Here is a 23309-nt window from a genome sequence, read left to right as displayed (position 1 = left end):
CTGTTTTGAGGCCTTCAGAATTTAACAGGGATAAGATTTAAAATTTATATCACCAATTCACTCGATTCTCGGCAGTTGTGTGTCCAAGTGAATAAATATAAGGGCGTTCTATGGAAGGTGTTATGTTAACACATATCGCTGTTTATGGTTGTTTTTTTTTTTTTTTTATAAGTATGAGACAACATCGCATACATTACTCTGATCCCAATGTAAGTAGCTGAAGCACTTGTGTTATGGAAATCAGAAGTAACGACGGTACCACAAACACCCAGACCCAAGACAACATAGAAAACTCATGGTAATCTATATCGACTCGGCCGGGAATCGAACCCGGGACCTCAGAGTGGCGTACCCATGAAAACCGGTGTACACACCACTCGACCACGGAGGTCGTGTCGTCGGTTGTATATGATTTTTTTTATTCGTATTTTGACGAATAGCTTCATTAGTGAGGTTTCTCTTAGTCGTTTCAGTTCCAGGGTACCTGCGGAAGGCGGGCGCGGCGAAGGATGTGAGCGTGGCGGCGAGGAAGAATGCCGCCGCCATGTAGAAGGATGCGTCGTAGTTGTGCGTGGCGTCGTACACGGCGCCCGCCAGCGGGGAGCCCACGATGGCCGCCGCGCCGCGGAACAGGATCAGCAGCCCGAACGCGTTCGTCAGCTTGTCCAGACCCAGCAGGTCCACGAGGATGATGGACGTCAGCGAGATGTAGCCGGCTGCAAGCATTTGTTAGTAGTTAATATACTACTACGCAAAAATAATTTTCGGAATCATTTATTAGTAGTTAATAGACTACTACGCACTACGCAAAAATAATTTTCGAAATCATTTATTAGTAGTTAATAGACTACTACGCACTACACAAAAATAATTTAAGTTATGTAGTCAGTACATGTCATGTGATAATGGACAATGTATTTTTTATTTCAAATTTTTGTGTTTAAATATCGACCAAACAAAATATTATTAAGTTAAGCTTTATTATATATATATAATACTCTTTATTGCACTGTGAAATTTTACATGATAATTTTACACATGAAATTATTGTTCACAATGGCGGGCTTATTTCTAAAAGAATTTTTTTCCAGCCAACCCACAGCTGTAAGAGATAGTGTCATATAGCAGGTATAAATAGTGCAACATTAGATCCTCTTAATAATATTATATAAAAGAAATAATTTTAATATAATATAAAATAATTATAATATAATATGTATTACGCTTACATAAATATATATAATATATAATTACATTTGAATAGAAAATGACCACAATATACTCACAAATAGCTATGCCAAAGGCGATTGCAACCGCTACGTACGACGCGTATGAAGCACAGAATGGTGTTACCGCCACTGAAATCTGTATAATTAATAAAATTTAAAAAAAAATACATTTCTTTATGACTCGGAATCTTTATAAACAAAAAAACACTACGTCACAGGTATAATGGAACTTAGTATCTTTGTATTAAAAATATTCTAAAAGTTAAGATGGATACTTTTTCCATTGAAATTAAAAGAAACAACAGCGTAATAATCAATTCAATGAAAATTGCAATTTTTGTTGCTGACGGTATCTGTAAATGGCAATCGAACTATCTTCAAAATATATAATCTCTTATTATAGTTTCCTGTAGCAATAGGCGCGGTTTACCCATACGACGTGGTTACCCATACCTTAACTAAAAAAAATTTATAGAGTATAAATTTTTTAGGTATGGGTTATATAATATCATAAAGTAGAGATTATCGATACTCACAGTAGCAATAACTAAGCATATGTTGTTAAGCAGCAGTGAATCCATCCAAGGAAAATCGGCGACCCAACCACACGCGATACGACCAATGGTGTTGGTGATACCAATAATTGACAACAGGAACGACGCCTGCGACTGCTCCACTCCCTAGAAATAAATTTACCATTAGAAAAACACTATTACAGTGTAATATAAAAAGCAGAGATTTCGATCGATAGAGTTAGTCTGTTGGTTAAAGTTATTGATCCTATTGAGAAGAATGTTTGAAATCTATGCAAAGAAAATTACTACATTATAGTGTAATTTGTCTTAATTATCTGTTCTGAGTTTGCCGCCTTTACCATGTGGGACATGCTACTGTCACTGTCATTGGGAATTTGTATGTAAAGGTTGTGTGGTTCATATTGAAACAAAGGCTTTAAATGTTGTTTTTTGTCCTAACAGGTGAGTTAGTTATTTGATATAAGTGAAAGTCAATGTATTTTACTCAAGTTGTTGTCAATAAAAAAAAAATGTCCTTACAGAAAAACATAATTACGTCTTTTTTTTCACTTATAAAACTATAATAAACAGAACAGAATAGATAATTCAGACAAATTACACTATAATGTAGTAATTTTCTTTACATCTAGTCCACAACCAATAGTTCTATTTATAGTGTTCGTGTATCGTTCCATCCAACACATACAGGTATCCTCAAGATTTCCTTCACAACCGAGCACAAAGCGAAACCGAAATACGAATTAAGAACATTAGTTAAGATTATCTTCAAGACATAAAGAAATTAAAAAAGATGTTCCATATTTAAAATTAAAAAAATCACGAAATTAATATTATAATTGTGGTGTATTTTAACACTGCAGAGGTGACATTAAATCTATGACGTCACTGCTCGTGTACGTGAACTTGTGAGTGTGTGTGTGTGCGTGTGTGCGTGTATGCTTGTGTGCGTGTATGCTTGCGTGCGTGTATGCTTGTGTGCGTGTGTGCGTGTGTGCGTGTATGCTTGTGTGCGTGTATGCTTGCGTGCGTGTATGCTTGCGTGCGTGTATGCTTGTGTGCGTGTATGCTTGTGTGCGTGTATGATTGCGTGAGTGTGTGCGTGTATGCTTGTGTGCGTGTGTGCGTGTATGCGTGTGTGCGTGTATGTGTGTGTGTGTGTGTGTGCGTGCGCTCACGTTGAGGTGCGCGGCGTCGACGATGTACACGAAGGGCACGTAGAGGCCGGCCATGCCGAACACGTTGGACACGCCGATGAGCATGAAGGCGGGGTCGCGCAGCAGGCTCACGTCCAGCATGGACGACAGCGCCGACTTGAACGAGCTCGGCAGCGACAGGCACGGGCACAGGTCGTACTCTGGAATTGGGTTTCATCGTTATAGGCGTCGGTGAGCCGAGATGGCCCAGTGGTTAGAACGCGTGCATCTTAACCGATGATTGCGGGTTCAAACCCAGGCAAGCTCCGCTGTTTCATGTGCTTAATTTGTCTTTATAATTCATCTCGTGCTCAGCGGTGAAGGAAAACATCGTGAGGAAACCTGCATGTGACAAATTTCATAGAAATTCTGCCACATGTGCATTCTACCAACCCGCATTGGAACAGCGTGGTGGAATATATTCCAAAACCTTCTCCTCAAAGGGAGATGAGGCCTTTAGCCCAGCAGTGGGAATTTACAGGCTGTTGTTGTTATAGGCAGCTGGATACTAGAACTTCGAAATATCTCGTCGACGGTACTCACGTTCTTGTCTGTCCAGATCGCCAGTTTGTCTACTCTGCGGCAAACTCAGGACAGAGTTTCTGTAGCCCTGCAGGGACTTTTGACTTTGGTACTGCGGCAGGTTGATGACTGATCCAGAGTAGAAGATGTCTTTTCGAGAGAGAGGTCGGACTATTCTAGAAGGTTCCCGTGGAGCCGCTACCGATAACTTTGAATTATACACTCCGCTTTCCGCATCCATCTGCAAGAACAAGATATCTTATATACTACTGATTTTTTTTGTATTATTAATAATTATTAAATTTCATTATTTGTAAACTGAAAAATGTTTTCAATTAAAAACGTACATCATTGCGATGACTGCTAACCGAAGTTTTGGACGTGGCTTTAATTGCAGCTAAGGACGGTTTAAATCTGAAAATGTGACATATAGAAATATTTAGATCTCTTCAATTCAAATTATTCAAACAGCAGAATCAATATAAAGACAATGGACACTATCTATAGTAAGAATTCATAAACATATGATTGCAAATAATAAAAATTAAGTAAGAGGGAATTCAACAACATGTCCAAAAGAAATTGTGTTTTATTTTAAATAATCTTTAAAAAATAAGTCTTGAGCAGAATATTTTCAATTGACATGGTAAAAAAAAAATATCATAATGCACTAAACTTATATACGATATAACAATTAAACCAGATAGTTTGAATAATATAAATATAATAAAACATTCTTACGAACACATATAAAAATTAACCCAATGCACACATATATACACATGCATAAGCCATCTCCCAAAGTCTGCAATACCGCATTATCATATATAAATAGAAATCCACTGAAAGACGAAACCATATACAAAAGTTAAGCGACGCATTCAAGGAGGCTGTAATAGTTCTATCGTTGAACTATCTATAGTACATTTAAATAACTTCCTCTTAACGATTTTCACATCTCTTGTTTATAGGTACATCACTAGAAGTCCTCTGTATTTTTGACCGCAAACTCGATTATCTGTGGTTGAGTTCGTATTATATAAAATGTAGTTTGCAACTTGTAATTAAGTTTTATTTAACTAAAAAACAAACAACATTCTCACTAAATAGTTAATAGCACCTTTTTCAAAACTTTAGAAATTTACCAACAAGTACAATATAACCTTTAATATTGATTAGAATTGATTAAGACTGCCACTAAATAAAGAATACCACAAAACTTTAAACGTTTCCTAACAATATCGCAGATTATGCCTGCCTTAAATAAGTTATGTATATGTCATAAATTGTATTAATATTTAGAGTGTCTGAGTGTGCAAAAAAAACCTATAAATATGTATAACACTCCATATTTCACTGAAGAGTTGATGTTTAAAAATATGCCCTGAAAATTTGAGTTTTACTATCGGCGAATACATGCTCACCGTAACCATTCCATAACCCACCAATAGTTCCCTCCGCCACCGGGCACCGTCACCGGAGCAGCATTAACTAGAATCGTACCTATCTGCGGCCTTGTCGGCCTTGTCGGCCTTGTCGGCGGGCTTGTCGGTCTTGTCGGGGGCTGACCTGTCGGCGGAGCTGTGCTTGCGCTGGCGGTCGAAGAAGGGCACGGAGCCGTTCTTGGGCAGGCCGGGCGCCTGCGCGCTGAAGGCGGGCGACGACACGTTGCGCGACATGGCCGCCTGCATTTGCGCCGCCGCCGAACCGTTCTCGCTCTGCAACGGTGACGCCATTTGTTTTAATGAGTAATTATTTTAGAACACTTGGTATATAATATAGAACAATTATTAAGGCAGTATTACAAATAAAAATATATAAAATGCTTAAAACATGAGATATATTGATTGTAAACTACCGAATAATAACGGTGACATATGATTGGTCGCTCTTACAATATGACCGGCCAATCAGGAAGAGCTTTCGACAGTTGAAAATTTAACGCGGGACAGATTATAATGTAACAGTTTAAATTCGATAGATTACAATATAGTGAAAAATAATGCGTTAATTTGCAATCATATTTCACGGTTAACAATATTTCGACAGTTTACAATCTGACGAGATAGATTGTAATCTAACGAATTTTCTAATCTTACGGTGACATAGATATTCATAAACAAGAGTCAATAATTCGGTATTCTATAAACACTATACATATTACCTTTCCAAATTATATATGCATATATATTACCTTCTTCTTGTCTCCATTGTCATCTGTGACCCTAGCTTCAGTGATGGTGGGGAGAGTGGGTACCGTGGGTACTCCTGGCATGTTAGGGATGGTGGGTACCCTTGCCAAAGCCTCTAGGTTTAGGGACGAATGTACACCGGGATCTATGTTCAAAGGCGCCTGAAGCAAAATAAGTTTAATCAAATTTGAGTTTAAATATACGAAGACAACAAAGATGAAACCAGTTGAACAATAGTTTCACTTTATTTTAATATCACCACCACCCATAGACATAGGAATAATTATCTATATCTTAAATTAAAGCACTGCCTATTAAAGAAACAAACACGTTACGCTCCTTATACTCGCACATGTCTATCAAATGGGCAAGTGGTGACTACTGTCCATAGAGATTTATACTTTTTTCTTTAAGTATAATAATAATCATTCCTATGAGCATTAACAAATGTGACCTTGAAAATAGGCATTACAGATATTTTATATGAATACTACCTACTGAACAACGGGCTATGTTTGAATTTACTATCAGTTTACGACCTATTTTTTAATAATAATAATACCTTTAATCTCTTCTCCATAGTACCATCAGGTAATTGCACCACGAAGTATGAGCCTCCTATGGAGCCTCTTTCCATTTGCAGTCTCTTTTCTTCTGCCATTCTTTGTAACAATGGTTTTTCGCCAGATGTCTGAAAGATAATAAAAAATCTCATTATTTTGTTTTTATTAAAATCTAAATCGAATTTTCTATTTTTGTTTATAGCTTCACTTTGTTTTTAAAATAAGTATCAAGACACGTATTCAATATAAATTGCATCGAAACGCATAAGAAAATTCTTATAAAATTTTGATGACTTATGAGTAATTTTCGGTTTTTTTTTTGTATCGATTTATGCATATTAGTAGCGTCTTTTCAAAGATGAAAGTTGCTTTAATTAGTTTTCCACCTTTACCGCTAGATTCATGAAAGCCTTGCATAATTAAGTGAAATCAGCCATACAAAAGCCTATTCCCGCTAAACCTCTAATTAGACCAACTGAAATTCATGCTGAATCGAATGCAGCGATGAACGAAAGCTAAATTAAAGCTTCTATTTTTAGGCTACGGTTTGTCATTCCTGACACTGCAGTGAATTCAGATTAAAACCCAGACCCAGGCGAACCAAGGTTTAACCCGAATATTTATAGTGTACCTGAATATATACAGGGTTAATGATAACTCGACGTATATCCGTTAGGAGGTGATAGGGGTTTAAATATTGACAAATATTGAGTGTTTAATCGTTTTTATAAAACAAAAGAAAAAAATTGATTTTAATAGAAACTTTTTTTTAAATAAATTTTTGAAATTGCGTTTTTGTCAAATTTTGAATAAAACTAAGAAACGTGATAACTCAAAAATGGTTCATTTTTGGGTTATGCATATGGCGGTTAAAATTATTGTAAATAGTCACCCCTATCACCTCCTAACGGATATACGTCGAGTTACCAATAACCCTGTATATATTTTTTTATTTTTGCTAACATTTTTCCTTTTATTTAAGTAGATGTGTTTTCATGTATACAGATTCTTATTAGCAATCAATAGACTTTGTCACCTACAACAATGAAGTATGACATCAAGATCTTGTATAACTTTCGCATCTTGGCACGTATGCCAATATTTCTCAACAATACAAGCCAATCTTTTTTTTTTTATTTCCCACAATATTGACAATTAGAAACAACGTTTTGTACAGTTATTATTAATTAGGGATCAAATGGATTGTTCGTTCGATTGGTTTTAAATTTTAAGTAATTGTTAGGATGTATGTGTATTGTTTTAATATAATTGCCCGAAAAATAGGCGAGTTATAAGGATTCACGTTTACAAAAATATTGAATAGCTAATTGTATTCGAGTTTATGGATATAACAACATTAATAAGATTAAAAAGGTCTTCATAGACCAATGGAATTTAAACGGATTATAAAATGAATAAAATCGAAAGATACAAACATAGATAAGCTATAGCTACATAATTCAATATATTAAAATTAAGGCTTGTGATGTATTTACTTCTAAAAATATTCCATATGAGACAAACTAAGGTTTACGAGTATATCATAAAATAGTAGCCACTAAGAAATTTGTCAATGAACCACGATAGCAGTATATTATTGTGTGTGTTCTTCCGAATTAAATATAAAAGCATAATTTCAAATAGAAATGATAATAAGAAGCAGGCTATTATCGACTTCCTAGATTTGTTTACATACTGATAGTATTAGTTAAACACAAGATACTAAGAGAACTAATGTAAAGCACAGTAATTAATTATCTCTACTACAAAGGCCACGACAAGCTTATAAAACATTAGTACGAAGTGCAGTATCAAATTGTTAAGAAGAAAAAGAAAGTCAATGTAATTAGAATATATTATTATGACTCACAAATGTGACATTTATCGAAAAGTATACATATAATATAAATTGATCGTAAAGCTACGAACGGTTCGGAATGTATAAAGACCATTTTTCGACGTTGACAATCAATGTAATTCTATATTATGGAATTTATTTGGCCTGTACAAAATCAACTATTACGAATTCCAAGTTTATCTACTCGTATCTACATCTTATGCGCCTTCTTTCTTTATGTTTTTTTGACGTGAGTTTGAATTATATTAACCGGAGTGTGTAATGTAAATTTATCTATTGTCATCACTGTCACACAAATTATTTATCACTTACATTTTAGTTACAACATAGTTTTTTTTTTTAAAGAACGAAAATCTGACGTATTACCTATTTTAATTTTAGACAATTGTCTCTTTTTGAATAAATTCCTATTTGACATCGACTAGGTACATATAACAAGTAATCCTATTTAGTATCTATTAGGTTTAATAGTATACATACTTCGCAGCCACGTGCACAAACATATAGACTATTTTTAAACCTTACGCCAGCGTATGAGCCCAGTGGGATTATGATTATACTTTATTTATTTCAGTTAATAAAACATCAATAGCAAAGATAACCGTCCGTATTAGGATCGTCAATATTATTTTAGTTTAAAGTAATAAATTAACAATTTTTCATGACTCGATAAAAATTAGCTTCAAATTTTGCGTACTCGTTTAATTACTATATTTTGTTTGAATTGATATTATGTAATACAGAATAAACCGCTTCAACTAAATCCCAGTAAGTTTTGCTAGATTGATACACCTTTATGGTTACTATACCCCCCCCCCCCACTTGGACCCTGAAATACTCATAGGAACTACTAGTTCGCTATTTAAATCAATCAAATTATGTATATATCTATGAAGGTACTTACTTTTGGATACACGAGTGGTCTCATCAGAGCTCCGAATACAGCACAGTTGAGAATCAATCCAGCAAGTAGTAGATTTGCATTCTGCCACGAACCAAACTCATTTAGCAGAATAGCAGCTAGAGGAGCAAAACTAAACGTTCCTACTCCTGAACCGCACACCGCTATACCCGTAGCTAGCGAGCGACGAGTTTCGAAGTAATAGCCTACCGCTACTACAGATGGTAGGTAGATCATACCAAAGCCCATACCTGAAAGTAATAAATCTTATTATGTTATGTAATTACTCCAAGTAATGGGATAAAAGTAAAAAGAAAAGAAAAAAATAATAAAAAAGTAATAAGAGACAATGGGGCTCACTTTAGTATTGAGTAGACTTGGTTAGAAGGCAAAAAAATCAAAGCAAAGCTAGATAGCGATATTTTCCTGCGTGTACTGAAAAGCATCTTCATTTTAGATTTTAATCTAGCCGGAGCACAATTCCTTGAAATTTTAATTGTGATTTGCCATCCAAGAGTTTTAGTTTAGTTTTGTATAATTTTACATAAACGGAGCGAGTTAATTTTTAACTACAAAAAATCCTTTAAGAAAACTGTAGATTAAAATCAGTCCATGTTAATGCGAAAGTATCTTTACTTCGTTATTCAATATTTATTAATACAAATTATTCATGCAGACTTATGGTGACTTGCTCATAAAATTGAATAAATTATTTTCAATTTCATTCTTACGACTAAAATATAATGTTCTAGTAAAATTATATCTAATTGTATAAATTTAAAGTAAAGTAGTAACGCTCTGAAATGAAATGATAAGTAGTTATAAGTTAAAATTATGAAATATTATTAGAACTCTACGTTGTGAGATCTGTTCCAACGATATTAATGTTTCTAAATGAGATCATTGTCACCCATTGACTCAGGCAATATTTGTCATCGAGCAATTTGGTCAAATGATCCGCTGAAACAATACTATGAACTACAAAGTGATAAATGAAACAAACATAATGTTTCATATCCGCAATACGTTGTGGCTTACTTCAAATAAACAAAATAAATAAAAATGGTCCCCTATATTGAATAAGTGGGACTATACGAAGAATTGGGAAACATCCCTTTTAATAATGTATCAATACAACATAGATTAACAAATGTAATCATTCGTTATGGAGATTATTTGTAGTCATATATTTGAATAATTTACTTAATGAAATATTTGTTATTCCAATTTAAACAGATGCATTCGTCCAAACAGCGAGTATCTGGAGTACGATAACGTGTGAGTCAGTGTTTGCGGCCCACAAATCGCAGCCAATCGAAACCGAACAAAGGACTCGCGAGTGTTGCAGAGGGGTCATCAGCATTAATCTAATATGCGTCACTTTCCGGGAAGCAATACGAAAACACGTACTGTGTATGAAACCTGACCTGAAAATTTAATGTACTTTGTTTCAAGGAGTTTCGCTCGTGACTTTCGATTTCTTGTCGATGTTTTGTTTCGCGATAAAGTCATTCAAATAAATAAACTCTTTTGTTTTTCATTTTTTCCAATAACAGGAAGAAATTTCTGTTGTATGAAATTTTGTACCGAAATAAAGATTTCATTGCGGTGACGAGCATATGAGTCACGAAAGGCAAAATGTAAACAAAAGATTCCTTTTGCTCCGATTGCAAATAATATTTAGATAAAGATGAAACAAATATCTGATATACTATAAATATATAACACTCAGTATTTAAAGGACAACATTGTATATAGCACAATTTCTGCAAACTCATTGTTAAATCCAGGTAAACGAAATTATTTGACGAAAAATAATGTAATATTATTGATCATTGAGATGACATTGACGATGATCTCACTGTTAGTATTATCGAGAATTAAAGCTAATATGATTAACCTGTACTTATAAATAAACATACTAAATCGTTACTTTAGTTTCGTATACGTCAAATGTTAAAATCACGAACAGTTCAATTAGTTGGGTTACTAAATGTTTATATCAATATAGTAAGTGTCAAAATCGAGACGAATGCGTTGTCGTTATGGAATTTTTAAATGAGAATAAATTAAATGAAGCCCAGCTATACAAAACTCTACTATCCTCTTAAAGAGAAGTATTAATGATTAGTAGATGAAGAGGTGGAGAAATGATGTCCTTCACAAAGATGATTTCTTTGACTGATGCTTATAAGGCCCAATATCAATAATTCCTACTTTTGGTAATCAGAATTATGGTAATGGATATATGTTGATTTTTTAACATAACGTACACTTTTTGTGTAATATTATGGGTACACTAATGTTAAGCTTATGCCGTTTCAGTACAGATGCAAAATGTGGTTTACATTATTCCAAAACGTAGCACCTGGCCACTGAATTATAAACAGAAATGAAGCATATTTTGCTTGTCTAGAACAAATCGTCGGTAAAGGTCTATATATTCTTAGCAAATGGTCGCTTAAATGTCGAAAGAGAAACAGACAGAGAGTTAATACTTTTATATATCTTTGATGTATATAATGAATCAATCTTGCTATTGTCGATGTATTTAATTGTAGAACGTTTTAATCCAAAAGTCATTTACATACGACCGGATTTAGGTCACACCGCACAATTTGCGCGTCAATATCGGTACGATATAGTTTTCTACCTACAGTGTAACATGTATGCCTATTTTATGTATCGATTTAAAAAAAAATGAAGTTATACAAATAGGCTTATAAAATTTTGCTCTTATCGGGTTATTTACAATTATCTAAAACATTACTAGAGATTAATTAGTTACATTCATGTAATACATGTAATATTTTATTAGAAAGCGACATTGCCATTTTGTTGGCATTTTAATTTTACGAATAAAACAAGCCTTTTTTTAAAATTCCTACGGAAGTCGTAGGAATCTATACATTTTCAACTGTATTTTTATGGTATTCGAGGTTCGGAAAAGGATGTGATAGACGGATAGAATTTTCTTTTCATTTCACAAATTGATATTAAATATTGCAAGTAAAAGTCACATAATAATGTTTGGTAAAAATAATTATTATACGGTGCTTATAACGTGCCAAAATAGCTTATAATACAGCCTACCTACTATTAGACTTAGTTTGTAAATACATACTGAAATTTTGTCCCTTTAAAAGTAAATAAAGCTGAACTTATTTTACTACGTTGCACTAGATGCAATATTTTGGAATACATATACAATGATGTATCACATCACATGGCTGAGTTGCATTGCTTCATTTTACTTTTTTCCTCACTATGATTTCCTTTATCAAATTTCATAATTAAATTAATTGTGTTTAATTTGTGGTTATATATGCAAATTAAACGCAAGAAAATATTGCGGCGAATGCCTGATATTGAACTCCTGAGTCTAAAAGTAAAAACTCAAAACCAGAGTTTTTACTTTTAGACTCAGGAGTTCCAACATCAAAGTGAATTCATAAAAAAGTAATCTTCCCTACAAAGCATAAAACTAATATTTTTATTTTAATAATAAATATATATTTAAAAACAAATTAAAAAATGTGACAAGGTCGGTTTACAGATCGGTTAAGGGTTGTTATCAGATAACAGAATAACACCATGCTCGGCAAGGCGCCGTATCGTCTACGATCTCTGGCACTGGGCCAAGTTTCTACGACCTTCGAACAAACGTGTAAAGTCACAAAATTGGACTAGACAATAAGTGCGAAGAACTAGTCATTCGTCTTCAAGGTGCCCTCTTTTCACTGACTACATAAATTATCTTTACTAATCAGTTGCAAACTAACGATCGTGTTATTTGCTTTTAAAAATCCGTAGTGTATTAACTAAGGCCATTAGCGTCAATCCTTCTACGAATTCCAGTACATAAGTTTTTGTACATAATTTGTATTGGGAAAATCCAAAGTACACAATTGCATGTTAATGCATTATTAATTCACAAAGGGAAGGGTAGGATTGGAAAACCCGTTGTATTTAACTGATCGCTAATTCTCAAAGGGCTTATGAAAAGTCGCATATGTAGTGTTTATATCGCTTTGTTTGCTGTTTGCCTGGCAAGTGTCCAATTTTCACACGTCGGTCTGTTGCTACCAATTTCAGAGAATTCATAACAAGAACTTTTAAACAATTCAATTAACGACTCGTTTTATTATAGTATAATTTCAGTCGGCATCTGAGAATAAAATTGCTGGTTTCAGTTTTAAGTTTCGTCTGATTGGTACATAATATTAATATTTGTTTAAAAATTTAGTTGCAAACGAATTAATAACGCAAAATAGAATTTTAGTCATGATCATTAAGTTTTAACAATACATTATAAAATAAGACGAATTGAGCTAATTAACATTTTAAATATACATTATAAAATAAGACGAATTGAGCTAATTAACATTCAAGTTTTATTACAAAATTTAGTACCGTAAAGCACTTTAATAGCTATATTTGTTGTATAAAATGAAGCCAAAAGCTCTCGGAAGGACGTCTCCGTAGTGTCGTCTACATATGTGCCAATGTGCCAAGGCCGAGCCAACGGACATTTATATAAACGATCACGTTCGCTCACACAAGCCCTTCTTCTATTTCTGAACACAAGTTGAAATCGTTTATGGATTCTGTCCGCAGTTTGGATTTTATTAAATCGAACGAACGTTGAATTCTTATTTGCTGGAATTCAATTGTAATAGATAAATGGACTATTCAATTACGTATCCAAGGTTCACTACAGTTACAAAGTTACCTAAACGAGTATTCCCACGACCAGTCAATATGTTTTGGTATGGAACATTTTGTGGTTTTTATTATTTTTATCCGTAAAAGTTTCAAGAAACATTTGATATTGTTTTATAGGGCTACCCGAAGGGTATAACGGGACCCTATTGTTAAGACTCCGTATATCCGTCTGCCATCAGGCTACATCTCATGAATCGTGATACTTGACATTTTGATGTAAATTCGATCGGACTTGGCCTTTTTTATGAAAAGTAATTCACGTAGCAATGATATCCAAAATCCCAATGAAAACAATAATATTATTTTAAATATACATTTCTACTAAATACTGCGTAAAGAATAACAAACAAACTTACATCGCATTTATAATATTCGTCGAAATACAAAGTTCTATTCAATGAGTCTGTACAAGACTGTTTCTGTTCAAGTTAGAAACTTACTTCATACATACCGAAACAATACCGTATTGTTGCATGTATGTTAAATGCAGTACTAGTATTAACATTTTCATATGAAGTAAAAAGTACATTCATTATGTGCAGTTAAACAAGAAACCCATCAGAGCGAATTAACATATTATAAGTAATGTTTATCCTTCCCTTGACCATCTATAATAACGATTCCATTAAGTTTTGTACTTGAATATTTTATCGCCTCCGTTTTATGAATACTTAATCTGTTTACACAGCCCCTAAATTATTCAAGAATAAGGACCTGCTATTAAGGAAATTTTATGTAGTAGTGTAATTCCAATGTATTGTAATTGCTTTGGCTAAAATTTCTATGTGTCGTTATCTTCTCTTCGCCTAGATCTAGCCTTTGTTATAAAACTGTCTGAAGTTTATTTATATATGGCCCTTTAACTATCCTCTAAAGATATTATAAGTAAAAATAAATGTTTTTCCTTGTAATTTACTCTATATAAAATACTCTACTTTTAGGATCATAAACCAGAATAGCGACTTAATGCCCTTAGGTATTTTGTATGTACTTAATTTAGAATATAAGTTCCAATCCTAACCGAGTGTCCAGTTATGACCCGCTATTGTCCGCCAGTTATTCAAATACGTGTTTACTTATACTTGAAGTAACTATTTCAAAGATAAACTTATCCTGATGGTAAGAGACCAACTCTCACAATAGACATTTAGGAATTATTGAATAAAATATGGAAATATTATGAAATTATGAAAATGAGAATTACTTTACTTTTTATAATGTACGCATTAATTTCATTCGGTATGGTTAACATTTATTAATTAAATTCGTGCATATTTTGCTAGATTCTGAATGATACGAAATAAAATCTCATTCCTACGCCATTCATAATTATTACCAAATACTAATACTGTGACGCGAGAATATCTTGAATTGATTTGAATATTGAGTAAATATTATTATATTTTCCACCATTCATCATAATAGATATGTACATAATTAATATCAACATATAAACCTGACGGTTATTACAGAGCCAAGGTGACTGAGAACTGATTGGTGCATTGCAGTCATGTACTCAACTCTCTAAGCTTACAATTTATTTTAGATTTACTTTTAATGTCGAATGGCTAGAGAAATAAGCATCCATAATTAAAAATAAATTAAATTGTAGATCCCCATTTACCATTTATTTAATTTATTAAGTCTATACAACCGAAACAATTTAAGGTGTATTATTAACATTATCTTTATTTATACTACATATCTCGGTCCTAAAAGTGATTCATGTCTAGTAAGAATATTTCTTTATACGTAAAATCTGAACACATTTCTTAATCTATAGACGTTTAAATAACATGTTTCATGAGGCATACGTAACAGAGGGCATTACGGCAGACGTTGAAGCTTTAGTATGTGTTCAAAAGAAAATTTATTAAATTTAAAAGTATTTCTCTGACTGACTACTAATATTAAACCTTTGGCGTAACCCTGCCTTGTCTGACATTAATGAAATCATACTAATAAATATTCTTTTATGGAAATATAAGCTTACCTCCAATAAGTCCGTATGTAACCATCATCATGGTGACGCTTTTGCTCAAGGTGGAAAGCACAAAGGCCGTTGCTGCCACCAACGAGCCCGCAACACATACCGCTCTGCATCCGTATTTGTTGCATAGCGCCGATACCACCGGCCCTGAAATATGGAAGAGGTATTTAGGTAGAATTCTAACAATTGCTGTTTAATTGGACATGGGTTCAACTCTACGGTGTGTATTTTCGAAAAGCGCGCATTAAACTTAAGGTGATGTTTAAAAAATGAATAATTCATTTTTATTTCCTATTATCTATAGTTTACACTTGAGTTACATTTAATAAGAAAATAATCTAGACGATATGGTCTAGATCGTCTAGATTATATAATCTGAATTAAAATAATAACTTTAATGTGATAATATTATGGTAATTGTAAATATGAAACCTACTCTGTTTAATGTTTACAAGTATTTCATAACAACTTTTTATCACGTGTGATTAAAATATATGTATCATAATTATATATATTCTGTTACGTACAAGGAGATAAACAATAATAAAAGTTAAGCTATGGTCGTAATATTTTAAGTGACAATTATCGTACTGTAACCAACTCCAAAAATATACAATATTTTCTCATATTTAGTACAGCATCATTATTAACTGTATTTTATTACAATGTAAATATGAGAGAAATAAAATTCCCGTCTTTATAGCATGTGTCTAAATGATTGCGTAATGCATCGGTAACGTTTTATTACGACATTTAATATGTTTATTTTGTATATAAATGAATTACTTTTATGGTATGTAAGACGATATCATGGCGGACTTTATCCTTATGCAAAACATGTCAACCACCTTTGAACACTTATGCATATAAAACCTTACTGATAAACTTGGGGCGCAATATTTACAAAATTTAGTAAAAAGTTAAGAGTTTATGTAACATTTTTGAGATGGGTTTTAATATATCTGAATAAAGTTATATGCAATAAATAACTATTGATGTCAATTGTCTTTATTTTATTAATAAATCCTAAACGATAACAGTGAACATCAAAAATTGCTTAATATGTGGATACACCAATTGCCGGTTTTCACCTTACTTGTTTAACCAAATAATAACTAGTAAGTAGGTAATAATAAGTAGGTATGAAAAAAAAACTGACAACTTTATAATTTGCAGCTTTTGTTATGAACACTGATACATATTTTTAAAATACAAAACAATCCTTGGATGGTTATTGCGCTGAGATGCTTTGTGTCTCATTCTCTATTAAGACAGTGTTTCGGCGTTTATAAAGACATTCACAAAAAGCACACCAATTAAAATAAAAAATCAATACTAAATAGTATATTAGTTTATTTTGAGGACAAATAAATAATATGAAACTATACGATTTAAATCTAGGAATAAGCTATAGGTGTTATAAATTTGTACCTTTAATAAATGATCATCATTACCTGACCGCCCTTGTACTAAAACCTAAATAACCAACTAGATACGTAACATTTAAATACTTGCTATCGAGTTCAAGGAATGAATTTTATTTAATTAATTGAAATTATACGTTAAATTAGAACGTACGTTTTGATAAATAATTGTAATTTTAGGAATATTTTCCTCGATCATACTAATTTACAATCAATGCGTCAATCTACTTTAAAGGAAAAAAAAAGGATTTTATAAAAATATAATTATTGAATACATATATAAAGTTGTCGAGAATCATCTATTAAACAAATAAACAAGTACTAAAATCAGCCTTTTATAATGTAGGTCGATAACCACTTGAAATATGTATCAAAGAAACGTTCGTGAGTATAAAATTCCTATAGCATGTGTCTTGAGAACAGTATAAGAGGAAAATTAATAGGCCAGTCAATAATTCATACAAAACTGAAAAGACGATCTTTGAAGTTTTTTTTAATTCTAATAATTATACAATAGGGGTTAAAAAGAACCTTTTAACAAGCGTATAGAAAATATAAAATCTAAAATACTGTATGTGTTGCAAATCGTTGTTGAGTAAGTATATGATGGCCATGAAAATACGTTACTCATTGTGTTAATAAACGTGGCTGATTGAATTGTGTTTAAAGCAATAATATAGACGCAATTACATAACAAATATCAACGGCAAAGTGTACTAACCCTCTTTAGGTTAGATTTTGGAAGATAATATGTCTAATAATAGCAGTAATATCTATTAAATTGTGATTTAATAGACATTTATTAAACCTACTATCATCTGTAATTTAATCTAAACTAGGGTTTTGTATGTATATATACGATGATACACGTAATACACGAAAATTACTCTAATTTTAATAATTACTTTATCATTGTACTCCACATTTATAGGATCAGTTAAAATGATTTAGTTATATAACTATAACTTTCACATTAATTAGACATGAATAATTGCAAGAAGAGCAACAATTACAACTCAAATCGGGTCAATAACAAAAACAGATAAAGAAAACAGAGCAGCTATCGTGATGATAATGATAAAAGTATTGTTCCACAATACTTCGATAACTGCAATCAAGATAAAGTGTTAAAACTCAGCGTAAAAAATATCATTATATAGATAAACTTTTACAATTAAATATTTTACAACTTAATGATTATCAGACAAGCACTATTGACTCTACTAGTGATGACAGAAGGTTAACTTTTTTGCTACAATGATGCTAGCAATCTCGTCATCTTTGCACGCGTGACTTGAGTAATATGTATTTTTTATTTAATTATGTATGTATGTGTGTATTTATTAATTCAATATAAATATTTCATAAACTACCCCCTGATTATTTGTAATCTAAATCCAACCGATTGTTTGTTCGTATTTACAACAACGACACAGTCGATACTACAAATAATACAATTTAAAAGCAACTTGCGGAATAGAGACGCAAATACTGGTTAAATGCTTAGATTATATAATATAAGAAAAAAATGTATCAAAGACAAAGTTCCTATTTTATGGAATAAATTTATAATATTAATAATGATCATAACACCTCTAGAATAAAATTATTACACAACAGTTACGCCTAATTGATTAGCCCTTGAAAGAGGTATCACTCCAGTTTGAAACATTATATTGGTAGCATACATATCAAAATCCGTTTAGTTTTATCATGTAATTAATACGATGATATAATCAATCATAGGTATTTTATGATTAAAATCAACAAAACTAAAGATCATCATATTATTGTTGCCAGGGGTTTTATCGCAAATATTGATAATGCACAGCACATTTTTGCGAGGATTAAATTACATATCTGTATATGGCAGCGTAGCAGATATCAATATAACATAAAGTGAAGTCAAGTATAATAATAATAGCCTGTAAATATCTTACTGCTGAGTTAAGCCATTGTGATTTAAAGGGGAAGGCTATTCAAACTTGCTGGTCCTACTACTTTTGTGGTACTTGGTGTATACACATATGGAAGTATATTATTAATATAAACAAACAGGTTTCCTAACGATGTTTTCTTTCACGGTCAAGCATGAGATGAATTATAAACGCTGATTAAGAACTTGAAAAATCAGTAAGTAGCGCTTGCCTCTTGCTTGGTTTTCAACTCGCAATCATCAATTTTTGGCTTCTAACCACTGGTCTATTGTATCTTAAAATATAAATTCAGTAAATCAAGTACAAAATTAATGTAATGTAAAAAATTACGAGTACATGTAAAATGCTTCTAACTTCACATTATAAGCTTCTAAGAAAAACAAGCCATTAATCTCATACTATTAGATACATAGGTATAAAATCGGTAGTTTAATAGTGTACGATCAATGCAGTCGCATAATGAACAACGTGACTAGAATTGATAGGAAATAGACAACCGGATTCAATTGATGAGCCTGGAAATGATGGCCATTGAATTACCAGAAGACGAACATGAAACTGACAAAGACAGATAATCAATTAACAACTACAAAATTTATAGTTTTTCGTAAAATATTGAAAATAAATCAAATATGTAACTAGTCACAGAAATTCCACGTTACGTAATCGACTACGTCAGGTACCATATCTCTACATCTAAAGCTATAGCTATCTTCGTGATTAATGACTCCAGTTAACCCACAGGTTTGTTTACTCTAACCTATGTTAATGTACTGTCATTGTTATTATTAGAAGTTTAAACCTATTTTTAACGCCTGTACGTTCGCTAAAAGCTGACAAATACAATTTATTTCCAAGAATATTAATTTCCTCTGATTAAAACAAATCGTCTTCTATTTGATCAGTTCCTGGTACATCTTATTACAGAAATAAAAAATAAAAAAAAACCATGAATAAGGCAAACACTTACCGGCCGCTAAATACACTCCAGAAAGTAAACTGCCAACCCACGCGACTGTGCCCTTGCCTTCTCCAAAGTACGTCACTAATTCAGGTAGAAAGATTCCAAACGTGTACGCAATGCCATCTACTACGAGGTTACACATGAAGGAAGCAAACACGACCACCCAGCCATATCCGCCGTCTGGGGGTGGTGGTAGCTCTCCATAGTCGTACGCCTCGTCATCATCATCCGCACCCTCTGCGGTTAACCGCGCCGCTTCTTCGCAAGAGGTTTCGCTTTCGGTCTGAAACAATAAAAAAAAAAATGAATTATTGAATATTACCAATGAAAAATTGTTCACTAAATGTTCAATTTAGTTTCGTTTCAAAAAGAACAAGAAAATGAAAATGTAGTTTCAATATTGAGTATATTAAAATAAAAGTCATTTCAAGTTTAATATTTATCTACTAAATTTAGCGTAATAGAAAAGTATGATGTCAAGCCAAACCTTCACGATGATAATAAAACATATAATAAATAATAATCAATCAAAAGACTAAAGACATCCTTCAAATCTTATTCAGGTATTTCCAAAAAAAAAGGCAAACTCTGTACCTATACATACATAAAGTATACATTGCGTTTATCATGTTTTTCAATTTATATTTGATAAATATTTTGTTAATTCAACACCACCATTCCATTTTTTTAATTTAAAATGACAAATTAATCTCTTACAACTATGTTTATATCATATAGGTATAATTTATAATTCCAAAGAAACAATTTCCTCTCTTATTTTTTCCAGAAGCTAAATGAAATATAAATATTAACAGATTTATGTATACAGCCATCAATTTCGCGGTCATTGTCAAAGACTGCGTGTGGTTTGAATACCGGTTTCTAAGGTCGTATAGAGCACGTGGTTTGTATGTTAATTTTGCTTTGTATTTACAGCTATTATAAATATAATTTTTATTATTACTTATGGTTCCATACTCGGAGTTGGGTTGAACCCAATAGCTAACTCTAGACCCTCGGTCTATATGAATTTGAGTAGCAGGACACTATCTGAGAATTATTTTTTCTTTCTTATATACTTATACTTACTATCAGGTGGCCTATTTGCCGTTCGCCAACCAATGACGTAAAAAAAACTCTAATAACTTGCCAGTCTGATATCTTATTGCGTTATTTTTGACGTGTGCTGACGTCACGAGAGGCTTTAGAGCTGTACCAAGTAAACAACGTATTAAAAATAAAATTGACTGTCTGTCAAAATTAAACATGTAAACAAATTGTTTTTGACCCAAATCTCCAATCAGTGGACCGGTCTCAATAAAAAACAGAAGGAGTCAAGACGCTTCTGAGCAATCGATTAATAAACATAACCAAAACAAAGACGAACATAAACAGTCTTTTTATTTATGTACTAATACAAATACTTCAAATTAGATAATTAAAAATAACGTTCACTTATATACTATCAATATAAAATATAATTTTCATTGTTCTATGAAACAACATGCACTTAACATGTCATGTTCAGGCATCCTAAGAACAAAGCATAGATATATACAACAGCTGTTTGTTTTAACACGCCAGATAACATCGCCGCTAGTAATGACTGAGTCCAATGTGATAGATTCTGTATTGTTAATGTTACAACAGTGTATCTGTTCTTTGTATAGCGTAATACGACAACGGCATGTCGCAATAAAAGTATATCATCATTTTGTCGCAACATACATATGCGAAGAATTCGTGTCTATATGTGTTCGTGCTAATCTCGAAAAGTACTATTTAGTATTGATATGATTTTTATTACTGAAATAATTTTGACGCCGATACTGCACTTAAAATAATTAATAATTTTATTTGTACCATAAATATCAGAATGAAATTGCACTAAATATCGAAAAGAAAATGTAATTCTGATAAACTAAATCCGTTGTTGGATTATGATAATGGAGAGACGTGAAAAGCGCTCAAAAACTAGTATCACTGAATTCTAAAATAAATTGAACAGTTTTACTATTTTAAAACGGAGTTATCATGAAATGCTTTTCAATACTGTAGTTTAAAACTATTTAATGAGAAATAATCAAAAGTAAACTAAATAACGTAATCATAAGATAGCCGTCTCGTCTTCTCACAAAGTAAAGTAATAAAATCACTATCACGATTCACAACTGATTGTATTAATCGTCAAGCAATATCTCTGTAGTCACACATATAAATACCGAACTTGTGCTAAACGGTTTTTTTAGTATTAACATACACCGTCGCGAACTGTTATTATTTCGCTTGTTATATTTTTGTCTGAGTTCACTTAAAAAGAGCTATTCGATATAATTTTTATTGTGTTTAGAAGTGTAAAACAAAGACGCTTTTCACGTCTGTTCTTTTATTCACTTATTAATTGCATAGTATTTTATTCAATAATTTAGAAAAGTAAATTTTCTGGAAGATATTACTTGTGACATACATCAAGCTGCTGCTAGAATATATGATGATCTAATGTCCTCCTGACCGATTTCGACCACGACGGTCTCCTCAATGGAGACTAGCCAAATGCGCAGGATATTTAATATTGCATTTATCTGAATCATATTAACTCTTCCCCGCCTCACTCTCTCACTCTCAAAACACAACGATATACCAATCTGAAACCTCCTCAGAAGGTTCAAGCACAGGACTACTGGGCTTTTAGAAGATATTTTAATTAAATAGGCAATTTATATGAATATCATTATTGGTTTTGAAAAACGAACATATATCGATAGATCCTCTATACCCGACATACAAAAACATGAGCAAACTCAAATCACTTGCCGGTTGTTTGTTAGTCACGTCATACGAGAGGAAAATTTAGCTTGAGGAAGGATTTTCAATGTATTTACCTAATTCTACTCATAGTCGATCAACAATTATAATACAAAAATAACAGTTAAATCTTTAATACAGGCCACTTATAATTTTAAATTAAATATCCATTCTAAAAAAAAAATGGTGATTACAGAATAAAAGGAAACATTCACACACATTTAAGAATTGATATATATATAAATGGACCGAAGAAATATAACAATATATAAATGCTATCAAGACTTTTGTTCGTACCTACTGGCCCTAGATCTACAATCATGGTTAAGTATACCTGAGGCTGACGTGGTTATTTCCAATTCGAGTATACGAAAATAAAATTCAGTGAGCACAGTAACTTTTTTATTAACCTAGTACTAATAAACTTCAACTTGTAAAATAAGATAAAGACCTAAAAGTAAAAATTAATG

At 32.3% G+C, this 23309-nt stretch overlaps 1 protein-coding gene across 4 annotated transcripts in view; it reads right to left on the bottom strand.

The window, feature by feature from the left end:
- LOC124543485 (monocarboxylate transporter 13) overlaps positions 1-23309 on the bottom strand; it is a 37123-nt gene that overhangs the window by 4435 nt on the left and 9379 nt on the right. For 3 of the 4 annotated variants that reach the window (XM_047121696.1, XM_047121697.1, XM_047121699.1), the window contains exons 2-13: positions 20041-20317; positions 15713-15856; positions 8998-9245; positions 6235-6363; positions 5675-5833; positions 4984-5198; positions 3828-3894; positions 3502-3721; positions 2941-3119; positions 1766-1909; positions 1287-1365; positions 485-716 (exon numbers count right to left, since the gene is read on the bottom strand). In XM_047121696.1, the coding sequence (XP_046977652.1) occupies positions 485-716; positions 1287-1365; positions 1766-1909; positions 2941-3119; positions 3502-3721; positions 3828-3894; positions 4984-5198; positions 5675-5833; positions 6235-6363; positions 8998-9245; positions 15713-15856; positions 20041-20317 (2093 nt within the window). The remainder of the gene's footprint in view (positions 1-484; positions 717-1286; positions 1366-1765; positions 1910-2940; positions 3120-3501; positions 3722-3827; positions 3895-4983; positions 5199-5674; positions 5834-6234; positions 6364-8997; positions 9246-15712; positions 15857-20040; positions 20318-23309) is intronic. The other variant, XM_047121698.1, reaches the window with a different exon arrangement.

This window comes from Vanessa cardui, chromosome 3, assembly GCF_905220365.1.
Source record: "Vanessa cardui chromosome 3, ilVanCard2.1, whole genome shotgun sequence".
NCBI lineage: Eukaryota > Metazoa > Arthropoda > Insecta > Lepidoptera > Nymphalidae > Vanessa > Vanessa cardui.
This window is presented reverse-complemented; position numbering and strand designations above follow the sequence as displayed.